Genomic DNA, 13,226 nt, shown 5'->3' with positions numbered 1-13,226 from the left:
TGTACTTTGCTTCCACCAGGATCCCTATTTTGAAGATAGAAAAATCATCACAAAATCAAAAAAAGACCACCCACAGAGCTGAACTTGGAGCAATTGCATTTCATGACACGACATTTCCATGATCCCAGAAATGCTGGAATTGTTTTCCTTATTCTCCTAACCTTCAATTTCTTTAATGCTACTTCTCCTGTCTCTGACATTTTAAAACATTTGTTTCAATTTTTGTTCTTGGTTGTTGCAATGTTGTTGTGCCAGGGGGCATCTATATCATCCAGTTTATTATGTTGCTAATCTGACTTCTGTTTGCTGGTATAAATGAGGTAAAAAGCTCCTTATTCTCTGCTCCGATATTGCCCATCCCAGATGAATATCCCTTGCTGCACCATTGTCCACATCAGCCATCTTACTTGATTTTCTGGAGAAGATTGCTAGTTTAATACCAGTTTGTCCTGAATTGTGTTCAATATTAGGCTGAGTCTGTGTCCATTGTACTTGATGTATCCTTAATCCCTTTGTTTTTCTTTTGTTTTTTTAGGACTTATCGAAGTAACTTGGGTCCTGGTCTTTATTTTAATTGTATTTCTCATTAGCATGCTGGTTTGGTACTTGCGCAGAAAGAGACGTGTAAGTATATTTACTATTTACAATTTTAGTGTATTGAAAGAGTGTTGTTCAGTAAAGCACAAATCACAATGGTTATTATTATTGTACTTATGTCATATAATTAACTGGACAATTCTTACTTTGCAAGAATGATGGCAGGTATGAGAGAATGTTCCTTTTCTTTTTGAGTTCTCTGCCTAAAGGCACATCCTTGGTGATTATTCACCAAATCGCCATGATTTTTTTCACTACAGGTAGAGAGGAAGCTGCCTCAGCTGGAACAGGAATTGAACCCCATGCTGTTGGTATTAATTTGCTCTACACACTAGCCATCTAGCCAACTGTGCTAACCAGCCCATGCAGGCAAAAAACAAGGCATAAATAGAACAAGGTCATCTCTCGAACCTTGTCCAAGCAGTTATGTTTCATGGGTGAGCTTTGACCTATCCACTGACTGGTCAACCACAAGGGGAAGTACAGCTGAACCCAATTATGTTCTTCATTTCCAGCAAGCAGGGCAGGGAGGCGTGATTGGAAGGAGAGCAGCAACCTAGGGCTGAAAATCCCCTTCCCTACACCAGGACATGAGGTGAGATTAGCCATCTCAGCCCAGACTGGGAAGTCGAAACTACTGTAGTCTGTTTGGCCAATTCATTCTTGGTGGTGGTCTATAGGAATAGCTGTATTTCTGTAATATTAACACTACAATTACACTGTAATTCCCCCATAACTTTGCTGAAAGATCAGCAGAAACCTTTGAGAAAAAGTATCAATGGTAGAAATTCTACCTGGCTGAATATTTATATTCCCCAATGGCATAATAAATTAGGATGTAAAATGGGATTCTTTACACTTCTTAATATTTATTTTATGAAAACTGTCATAGTTTTAAACAATAGTGAGGTATGAATGGGTGCCTTTGTATCATGAAAAACCATTCATGGGATCAAACTAATGACTTATGCCAGCTCCTGTTAAATGAGCAATTTCCTAAATATTCGCCCTTTTAATTTGCAATTCTTGTTGTCACAATGGCAAACTGTGGGTTTGCCAACCACATCCCCGAGGATGTGTATCGGGATACCAGAATTCTCTTTAAGGAAAAATGGGATGTAAATAAACAGGTCATCCCAGATCATGTTGCTGCTCTGCTCACATCTCCCATTTGGATCATGAGCGGGGTGGCAAAGGGCCAGAAACAGGGTATCTACCCACCTTGTTGCCCTCTCAGCATGCTGGTAATCATGCTGGAGTAGCTAAAAGTGAAGGAAAAATATAAATGGGAGAAATAATTTGCTTTGCCTGTTATAATGAGATACTTTAATGCTCAGAATCAAAGGCAAATTCTGAAGTGGGGTGAGTTTAGGAAGTAAATGTTCGAATTCAGTGTGCCTGCTCAGATCTGTTTAGATCACGTGTGCCACACAGTGGTCAACTCAGCTAACTGCAGTTACATTTCACTACAGATATCACAGTGCCTTTAAGCAGCACTGTGGGCCTCAGTAAACAAAGGGAGCAAAAAAAAATGACAATTCAGATTTAGGTTCAGACTTATCTAAACCTGTTCATATCCTCTGAGGAAATTGAAGGGAATAAATGCTAAAAACATATAATTTGTTTTGACTGGCATTGAAGTTATAATTCTCTGAAATTCAGTCACTGTAAAAGAAAGCAATTGCATTTATATAACATGATTCGTGATCCAAGGATGCCCACAATACTTTTGAAGTGTGGTCTCTGTTATAATGTTGGAAAACCTGGCAGGTAATTTGCACAAAAACAACCGGTGAGATAAGTGACCAGATAATCTGTTTTAGTGATGTTGGTTGAGAGATAAATATTGACCAGGATGCCAGACAGTGCTCCCCTGTTCTTTATCAGGTAGTGCATGGGATTCATTGTATCAACCTGAGAGGGTAAATTTGATTTAATTACCTATCTGAAAGGCGGCACCTCCAACAGTGCTGCACTCCCCCTGAGTACTGATGTGTCAATCTCAATTATGTGGTCAAGTAACTGATCAATGAAGAGATAGTTTGGGTACAGTCAAGAGATATTTCCATGGGAAGGAAAGGGAGGATAAACAAATCTAAGGCTCCCTGTGTGACGAAAGAGATAGAAAGTAAAATGAAGCAGAAAAAGTGTGCTTATGACAGATTTCAAGTGGATAATACAATTGAGAATCAGGCTCAATATAGAAGGTTCAGAGGAGAATTGAAAAGACAAATAAGAGAAACAAAGAGAGAAAGTATGACAAGAGACTGGCAGCTAACATAAAAGAGAATCAAAAAGTCTTCTACAGGCATATAAATAGTAAAAGGGTGGTAGGAGGAGGAATGGGGCCAATTAGGGACGAAAAAGGGGATTTACACATGGAGATGGGGCATGGATGAGGTTTTAAATTAATACTTTGCATCTATCTTTACCAAGGTACACAATGCTGCTCAGGTCATGGTGAAAGAGAAGGTAATTCAGACACCTCACCTGATGGGTTTAAAATTGATAAGGAGGAGTTATTAGTTAGGTTAACTGCACTTAAAGTTGATAAGACACCAGGGCCAGATGATATACATCCAAGGGTACTGTGCGAAGTGAGGGGAAAAGTTGCAGAGACACTGGCCATAATTTTCCAGTCTTCCTTGGATACAGGTGTGGTGCCAGGGGACTGGAGAATTGCAAATGTTACACCCTTGTTTAAAAAAGGGTGTAAGGATAAGCCCGGTAAGTTTAACCTTAGTGGTGTGGAAGCTTTTAGAAACAATGATTTGGGACAAAATTAATAGTCATTTGGGCAAAAGTGGATTAATTAAGGAAAGACAGCACAAATTTTTTAAGGGCAACTAACCTGCTTGAGTTTTTGAGGAGATAACAGAGAGGGTTGATGAGAGTAATGCCATTGATGTGGTGTACATGGACTTCCAAAAGGCTATAAGCAAAATACTGTGGATGTTGGAAATCTGAAACAAAAACAGAAACTGCTGGAAAAACTCAGCAGGTCTGACAGCATCTGAGGAGAAGGGAACAGAGATGACGCTTCGTGTCCATATGACCTTTCTAAGAAGGGTCATATGGACTCGAAAGACCTGCTGAGTTTTTCCAGCATTTTCTGTTTTTGTTTCAGACTTCCAAAAGGCATTTGATAAAGCTTCATACAAAAGCCTTGTGAGCCAAGTTTATGCTCATAGGATAAAAGGGGCAGTAGTAACATGGTTAGGAAATTGGCTGAGTGACAGGAAACATAGAAGAGCGGTGAATGGTTGTTTTTTAGTGGAATAGACAGAAATGCCCTGTTTCCCCTAGCTGAGAGGTCAGTTACTGGGGGCACAGGTTTAAAGTGATTGGTAGAAGGATTAGAGGGGACATGAGAAAAAACTTCTTCACCCAGAGGGTGGTGGGTGTTTGGAATTCATTGCCTGGTTTGGTGGTTGAGGCAGAAACCCTCAACTGATCTGCACCTGAAGCGCAGTAACCTGCAAGGCTACGGACCAGGTGCTGGAAGGCAGGATTAAAATGAGCAGCTAGTTTTTTTCTTTTTTCTTTTTCGGCCGGCACAAACATGATGGGCTGAATGGCCTCTTTCTGTACTGTAACTTTTCTATGGTTCCATGACTCTATCGGTCTATGGGCAAAGGTTAGGACTCCTGCTTTTCCTGATGAATATTAATGATTTAGACTTTGGTGTACAGGCCACAATTTCAAATTTGTGGTTGACACGGAACTTGAAAGTATTGTGAACTGTGTAGTGTTAAACTTCAAAAGATAATAGACAGGATGGTGGAATGGGCGGACAAGTGGCAGATGAAATTCAATGCAGATGATTCATTTTGGTAGGAAGAACACGGAGAGATAACATTAAAATAGGGTATGATTCTAAAGGGGGTACAGGAGCAGAGGAACCTGGGTGTTTCTGTACAGATCATCCACAATCTTACTGAATGGCAGAGCAGGCTTAATAGACCAAATGGCCTACTCCTGCTCCTATTTCTTATGATCTTCTGATTTAAGGTAATTGGCAAAAAAGTGATTTTTTTTAAAGGAGCAAGTTATTCTGGTCTGGAATGTACTGCCTAAAATGGTGGTGGGAGTAGATTCAATAATAATTTTCAAAAAGAGAATTGGATAAGTACATGAAGGGGAAATATTTACAAGGCTGTTGGGAAAAAGCAGGGGCATGGGTCTAATTGCTTCACTCCTTCAATGAGCTGTCACAGACTCTAGGGGCCAAATGGCTACTTTCTATGCTCCATCAGTCTATGTTTGTATAAACACAAGCTTATGAATTCTCACTGTATCCACATAAATACACCATACATCCAAACATAATACTGTACACTGCACACATACAAATGCACACACCTGGTACATCTTGGTCCTGAATTTCCACGGGGGACCTGAACTCCTCCCTGATATGTATGGTGCTTGATAACTGTTACCTGTCCTCCAAATGTCCCCCTGGTGGGAAGCAGCTCATTGTAGCAACTACACATCTTGGTTTTTTTTTGTTATGCTTTGACAGGAGTATTTTTGATGGTCTGGAAATTTAACCAGTTAGTTATGAACACCAATGTTAGTGTTTATTCAGACATAACACTGCAATACTCTAAAGGGGGAGTGCAATCAGACAGAGATCATGGTACATATTGGTACCAACGACAGGGAGAAAGAAGGGATGAGGTCCTGCAAGTAGAATTTAGGAAACAGATTAAAAAACAGGACCTTAAATCTCTGGATTACTTCCGGTACTACGCGCTAATGAGTATAGAAATAGGAGGTTAGTCCAGATGAATGCGTGGCTGGAGAGATGGTGCAGGGCTTTAGATTTCTGGGACATTGGGTCCGTTTCTGGAGGCGGTGGGACCTGTACAAGGTGGACGGGTTGCACCTGAACCAGAATGGGACCAATGGAATGGGATCCTTGTGGGGAGGTTTGCTAGTGCAGTTGGGGAGGGTTTAAACTAACTTGGCAGGGGGATAGGATCCTGAGAGGAGGTTCAGCGGGGGGAGATGCACAGCCAAAATTAGAAGAGAGCAAGTGAGCAAATTATAAGCCAGTTAAGGCACAAGGGAGCTTGGCAAGGTTGGGTGGTATTTATTTTAATGCAAGGAGTCTGACGAATAAGGCAGATGAATTGAGGACACAAATTAACACATGGAAGTATGATGTCATTGCTGTCACAGAGATATGGTTGAGAGAGGAGCAGAATTGGCAGCTCAATATTCCAGGATATATGGTCTTCAGGGGAGACAGGGAATGAAGTAAAGGAGGAGGGGGTTTTGCAATATTGATCAAGGAATCAATTACAGCAGTGAGGAGGGATGACATCTTAGAAGACTCCTTAAATGAAGCCATATGGGTAGAACTTAAAAACAAAAAAGGAGCAATCACATCACTGGGAGTGTGTTATAAGCCCCCAAACAGTCAGAGAGAAATAGAAGAGCAGATATGTAGGCATATTTCAGAGAAGTGTAAAAATAATAGGGTAGTAATAGTGGGGGATTTCAACTTCCCCAACATTAACTGGATTAGTCATAGTGTGATAGATTAGAGGGAGTGGAATTCTTAAAATTCATCCAGGAGAGGTTTTTAAGCCAGTACGTAGAAGGTCCTACTAGGTCCTGGACTTAATTTTAGGGAATGAAGCCGGGCAAGTGGTAGAGGTATCAGTGGGGGAGCATTTTGCAGATAGTGATCATAACTCTGTTAGATTCAAGGTTGTTATGGAAAGGACAAGGATGGGCCAGAAATCAGAGTTCTTAATTGGGGGAAGGCCAATTTTAATAATGATTTGGCCAGATTAGACTGGGAGCAGCTACTTTTAGGTAAATCTGCGTCAGAGCAGTGGGACTCATTCAGGAAGGAAATAGGGAAAGTACAGGGCCAACATATTCCAGTAAAGACAAAGGGTGGGACCAACAAATCTAGGGAACCCTGGATGTCGAGGGATATACATGATTGGATAAAGAGAAAAAGGGAGGCTTATGGCAGATACTGAGTGCTCAAAACAACGGAAGCCCTAGAGGAGTATAGAATGTGTAGGGGGGAACTTAAAAAGGAAATTAGGAGAGCAAAAAGGGGGCATGAAAAAACAATGGCAGGTAAAATAAAGGAAAATCCAAAAGTTATTTTACAAGTGCATTAAGAGTAAGAGGATAACTAGGGAAAGAGTCGGGCCCATTAAGGACCAAAGTGGTAATTTGTGTGTGGGGCCAGAAGACGTAGGTAGGGTTCTAAATGAATACTTTGTATCGGTGTGCACAAGTGAGAGGGATGACGTGGGTATGGAAATCAGGCAGAAGGACTGTGATATAATTAAAGAAATTAGCATAGAAAGCGAGCAGGTTCTAACTGGTCTGGCAGGCTTAAAAGTAGATAAATCTCCAGGCCTGAGTGAAATGTTTCCCAGGCTGTTGAGTGAGGCAAGGGAGGAGATAGCAGGGGCTTGGCAATAATTTTCAATACCTCTCTGGCAATAGGAGAGATGCCAGAGGACTGGAGGACAGCCAATATGATACCATTATTCAAAAAGGGAGGAAGGGATAAACTAGGGAACTACAGGCTAGTCAATCTAACCTCAGTGGTGGGGAAACTATTGGAAGCAATTCTGAGGGACAGAATTAATCTACGCTTGGAGAGGCAGTGATTAATCAAGGACAGTCAGCATGGTTTTATTAAGGGGTTAATAGGTTAATTTTGTTAATAGGTTTTGTTAATTGGTCTGATCAATTTGATTGAATTTTTCAAAGAGGTGACCAGGTGTGTAGATGAGGCAATGCATTTGACGTAGTCTACTTGGACTTCAGCAAGGCTTTTGATAAGGTCCCGCATGGGAGACTGATAACGAAGGTAAGAGCCCATGGGATCCAAGGCAATTTGGTAAATTGGATCCAGAATTGGCTGAGTGGCAGGAAGCAGAGGGTGATGGTCGAGGGGTGTTTTTGTGACTGGATGTCTGTGTCCAGTGGGGTTCCACAGGGATCGGTGTTGGGTCCCTTGCTGTTTGGGGTATATATAAACGATTTAGACTTGAATGTAGGAGAGTTGATCAGTAAGTTCGCAGATGACATGAAAATTGGTGGGGTGGTAAATAGTGAGGAGGATAGCCTTAGATTACAGGAGGATATAGACGGGCTGGTCAGGTGGGCTGATTAGTGGCAAATGGAATTTAAACCGGATAAGTGTGAGGTGATGCACTTGGGCAGGACAAACAAGACATGGGAATACATGATGAATAGTAGGACCCTGGGAAGTACCGAGGATCAGAGGGACCTTGGTGCGCATGCCCACTGGTCTTTTAAGGCAGCGGGACAGGTAGATAAGGTGGTTAAGAAGGCATGTGGGATACTTGCTTTTATTAGCCGAGGCATAGAATAAAAGAGCAGGGAGGTTTGCTGGAACTGTATAAAACGCTGGTTAGGCCATAGCTAGAGTATTGCATGCAGTTCTGGAATCCGCATTCTAGGAAGGATGTGATTGCAGTAGAGAGAGTGCAGAGGAGATTTACCAAGATGTTGCCTGGGCTGGAGAGTTTTAGTTATAGGAGAGATTGGATAGACTGGGGTTACTTTCCCTGGAAAAGAGGAGATTGAGGGGGGACATGGTTGAGGTGTATAAAATTATGAGAGGTGTAGATAGGGAAGGAACTTTTCCCCTTGGTGGAGGGATCAATAACCAGGGGGCGTAAGTTTAAGGTAATAGGCAGGAGGTTTAGAGGGAATGTGAGGAAGAACTTTTTCATGCTGAGGGTGGTGGGAATCTGGAACTTACTGCCTGAAAGGGTGGTAGAGGCAGAAATCCTCATAACACTTAGGAAATATTTATGTGCACTTGTGATGCCATGGCCTACAAGGCTATGGGCCTAGTGCTGGAAAATGGGATTAGAATAGTTAGGTACTTGTTTGACCGGTGCAGACTCGATGGGCCGAAGGGCCTTTTTCTGTGCTGTAGACCCCTATGACTCTATGACTCTAATATCATTGAGAGAATGGCAGGACCCTCGGGAAAAGGAACAAATAGTTGACAAATACCTTGTTTTATTCCTCTCTGTATTAATATGAGCTAATGGTATGATTGCTCGTAACAGGAGTGTGTTACTTTGCATTTTACAGAAGTATTCCTTCGACCTCTTCCACAAAACCGCTGAAGATGCTGACATTCCCTTGAGTTGTCCAGTTATTCCTGGCATCCTTGAAGCAAATCCAGGTATGTCTACATACCTATTTGTCAGTCTATCAAAGATTTGTTTCTAGCAAAGACCTCTCTTATTTCAGAGATGCCAATACAAAGTTTCAAATGTATACAAAAGTTAGTTTTTCCTGCTGGATTTTGTGCCCTTGAAAATTTGATTTCTCCTCAAGGGTAGGAGTTGAAGATTTGAAAGTTGCTGCCAATCTACAGAAACTTCTCTGAAAAATTAGCCTCTTATTTACCCCAGGTTATGCTTATTTAAGCTACCAGTCTACAAAGAGAACCTACAAGTGCAGTGACCATTAAGGAATGGGCCAGATTGTACATCTCTATTTTAGCAGCTAAATGTCACAGCTGCATTTCAGACTACTTGTGGATGGTAAACATGATGGAAACGTGTGACAATTAATGGACAGATACATAGCATTACAAGGACATTGTTCCCAACACTTGGGGCCAAAGTCACAGCTTTGTGGGGGGAGGCTGGGGGTGTGGGGTAGGGAGGAAGCAGGGCAAGTGTGGTGAAAACAAAGGCTTGCTTTATAGAAGTTGTTAGTTAATTTATTAAATGCCATCTCTTTTAAGAGATGGACTTCATTATTCATTCCTGCCTTGCTAAAGCCCTATTGGTATTCTTCTTTTTTGTAAGTAGGTACATTTCATTTCATTTTAATTAATAACTTTGTGCCTCCAGAAATCAAAATCCAAGTCTTAACCAGGGCTCAATGCAGACAAAAGCAGCAGTCATGTTAAACATCATTTTCAACAATGTACACTGTACTATTTGTAGCAAGTCTGCAATACCCTCTTGAAAACTTTGACCAAGCGGCTGGTCACCCTTAATATCTCCTTCTTTGGCTTGCCATCCATTTTTGTCCAATTATGATTCTATGGAGCACCTTGGAATGTTTTTCCACATTAAAGGCACTTCTTGAAAGCAAATTGATTTGCAGATTGCAGACTCCCTACACAAGAATTTAACTGGAGTGACATTATAAGGGTTCCATTCTTTTGTCATTAGCATCAGGGTAGCTGCAGCTGCAGTACAATATTCTGATTTAATTCAGAAGTTTTGGTGACAAATGTCACATAACCATTTTAGTGTTTGTAGAACGCAAAGAAAATGCAGTTGCCTGGAACTGTCTTCCTTGTACTCACATATACAAGTGCAATGTTCAACCAGAATTGCTGAAGCATGCATTAGGCTACACAAAATCTGTCATCTATTGGTACCTGAGTACAATTTATCCAAGCTTTATCCAGTGACCACTAGGGTAAATTCCACAGGACAACTCTTTTGACTTCCACCCTGTATTTTTCCACCTCATACACAAAATTACAACTAATAGTCCTGCTGAAAAATATAATGATATTCATTAATTGATTTATTGGTTGACTGGATAAACTGAAGCTCCAAGCATGTTCTGTATATAGAATTATTTCATTATACTTTTTATCCATTTCTATACTTAATGCTACTCAATATACTGCAACATTACAATTAATTGGAGTGATTTTCTTGGGTGAATATCAGTAAATTAGACAGGAAAGTGCCATAGCTAATACTCCTGACATTTAACATGTTACTAGTCATCTGAACAAGTGACTAAACAAGGGTTTTATTTCTCAAACTATTTGAACTTTCTTCCACTTATTTAACCATTCTAGCATTTTAACACTAGCCTCAGAAGAGTCCCATTAAATCAACAGTAATGTTTCCCATATCTCCAAGCAAGGTTTCCAATTTAACATTAATATTCAGATCAGTGAACTAAGCAGTTCTAAAGCAGTATTCAAAAATAATTAAGAGTGTATTGAAGGTTATTTCGATTAATATTGAGTTCAATTTCTGTGGCTGTTCCCCATTCTCCCACCATAGAAATCTCAGAGAAATGCAGTAACAATCATTTAGTACTGGTTCTCTGGAACTGTCTCTCATTTTTCACTAATTTACAGTGGACAATTAGAGGAAGCTCCAGCAGAAGTTCCAGGCAAATGATTTTTAGTAGCTGGTCTGTCCAATATCAAAGTAGAAGTCAGGCACAGAATTAAACAGATGATCCACTTTGCGGCTCATATGTAGAGAAATATGACCTTACATTCTGAAATCTGCACCTGCTGTTCAGTATTGAGTGCACACATACGAACTAGGAGCAGTAGTGGGCCATTCAGTCCCTTGAGCCTATTCTGCCATTCAATAAGTTCATGGCCGATCTGATTGTGGCCTCAACTCTACTTTCCTGTCTACCCTCTGTACCCTTTGATTCCCTTGTCAATCAAGAATCTATCTGACCCTGCCTTAAAAACACTCAATGACCCCTGCTTCCACTGCTCTCTGGGAAGAGAGTTCCACAGACTTACAAGAAAAAATTCCTCTTCATCTCCATCTTAAATGGGAGACCCCTTTATTTTTAAACTGTGACACCTAGTTCTAGTCTCTCCCACAACGGGAAACATCAGTTCAGCATTCACCCGGTCAAGTCTCCACAGGATCTTATATGTTTCAATAAGGTCGCCACTCATTCTTTTTAACTCCAGTGAAACCAGGCCCAACCTGTCCAACCTTTCCTCACAGGGTAACCCCCTATGTGGGCATCACTGGCTAGGCCAGCATTTTTATTGCCCATCCCCAATTGCCCTTGAGAAGTTGGTGGTGAGCTGCCTTCTTGAACCGCTGCAGTCCATGTGGTGTAGGTACATCCACAGTGCTGTTAGGGAAGGAGTTTCAGGATTTTGACCCAGCGACAGTAATGGAACAGCGATATAGTTCCAAGTCAGGATGGTGAGTGGCAATTATGTATTTTCTTAAATAAGGAGATCAAAACGGTACACAGTATTTCAGATGTGGTCTCACCAAGGCCCTGTACAGTTGCAGCAAAACTTTCCTACTTTTATATTCCATTCCCCTTGCAATAAACAACAATATTCCATTTGCCTTCCTAATCTCTTGCAGTACCTGTCTACTGACTTTTTGTGTTTCATGTACCAGGACACCCAGATCCCTCTGTACCTCAGAGTTCTGCAATCTCTCTCTATTTAAATAATATACTGTTTTTTGAAAAAAAAGAGACAGGCATGTGTCAGTAAAAGGAGATTGAAAGATATAGTATTCTCATCAAACACAGGCATGAAAGCAATTGCAGTTGTTTAATTTTGTCACTTTGGTATTCTCATCATTCAAAAATTAAAACTAATCTAGTTCTAATATGTTCAGACTTCACTGTAGTAATGAACCAAAGGCAATTGAATTTTCGCAGGGAAATTGAAGTTAATGTCCTACACTGGGAATTGTTTGTAAAACAAGATGCACTCAACATTTTATTTTCAGTAAATTAGTTGTAAAGGATTTTAGCCTCTTGAATCACTGGCCCCAAATTCCCAAATGGGAAGGCATAAGTCTGATTTCTACCTGAAGGCACCACAAAAAACAGATCACGATCTGGTTTGCTAAGGTCCCACCCATTGAGACCTTAAAATTTGCTCTGGCATGTGTTATGAGCAGATCATTTGGCCTTCTTGCAACCCCCACCCGCCCCTCCCAATAAGAGGGCCTGTCTGGGGGAGTTTTTGGGGTCATCTGGAATTCTTTCTCTCTTTTACTTCCTTGAAAGGCCTCAGTGGAAGTCGCACCAGTTGAGTCCCATTAAAGCTTCATAAAGCCCCCAAACCTCATATAAGACATTGAATCCTAGAGGAGATCCATTAGAATAGAACTGCAATTTGAGTGGCAGAATTAGCAAAGAAATCGGGCCTTTGGAACTTCAGCTCCACCTCAAAAGAGTGAATTGGCTTGGATTGGGGAGGGCACCACTATTGTGCCCTTGCAGGTGTTGGCAGACCATATTACATATGCAAAAGACCTCATTCCTTGGATATCAGAGTGGCATGTCAGCCAGGGATTGGGCCAGGTGGGATTCCCACTCTGCTGCAATCGTACCAGCAAAGTTGGCCTCAGGAACTATCAGACCTGTGTCTTTTTTTGACCTAGAGTTTCTGTTTCTGCAGTTACCAAGCCCACCATTTCTAACCATTCATTTGACAGTTGAGAAACCGCAGACTGGACTGCACAGAAATAGAAGCTCCAAGCTGTTATCTCCATTTTTGTTCAAGCCTATCTTTGTTTCCAGAGAGAGAAGAAAACGATTATGTTAAGACGAATGAAGACGTGGTCAACCATGATAAAACTCCAGTGGTGAACACAGACTTCTCTGAAGAAATTAAAGAGAAGCAGAAAAACTGTGAGACTGAAACAAACCACAGCCCAGGTAAGCACCATGGAACAGTATGAGTAGCAATGATGATTCTGAAGAATGCAACTGGATATTTGGCCATTTGTGATTTGTTTAATTTTATTTTGTTGGTCAAATGGAACCATGTTGGACGTTCAAGGCCAGTTTAGAAAAATGAAACATAGTTTATCACCAGTTCTGCAAGTGGG

General features: G+C 41.0%; 1 protein-coding gene across 1 annotated transcript in view; it reads left to right on the top strand.

Annotated features, from left to right (window-relative positions):
* The window catches only part of LOC144683773 (uncharacterized), a 285,552-nt gene that overhangs the window by 67,630 nt on the left and 204,696 nt on the right, over nt 1-13,226 (top strand). The window contains exons 3-5 of the mRNA XM_078547194.1: nt 536-624; nt 8,710-8,803; nt 12,916-13,053. Coding sequence (XP_078403320.1) covers nt 536-624; nt 8,710-8,803; nt 12,916-13,053 — 321 coding nt within the window. The remainder of the gene's footprint in view (nt 1-535; nt 625-8,709; nt 8,804-12,915; nt 13,054-13,226) is intronic.

The sequence above is a fragment of the Cetorhinus maximus genome, chromosome 1 (genome assembly GCF_964194155.1).
Source record: "Cetorhinus maximus chromosome 1, sCetMax3.hap1.1, whole genome shotgun sequence".
Taxonomy (NCBI): Eukaryota; Metazoa; Chordata; class Chondrichthyes; order Lamniformes; family Cetorhinidae; genus Cetorhinus; species Cetorhinus maximus.
The sequence above is the reverse complement of the archived record's forward strand: the minus strand, read 5'-3'. Positions and strand labels throughout refer to the sequence as shown.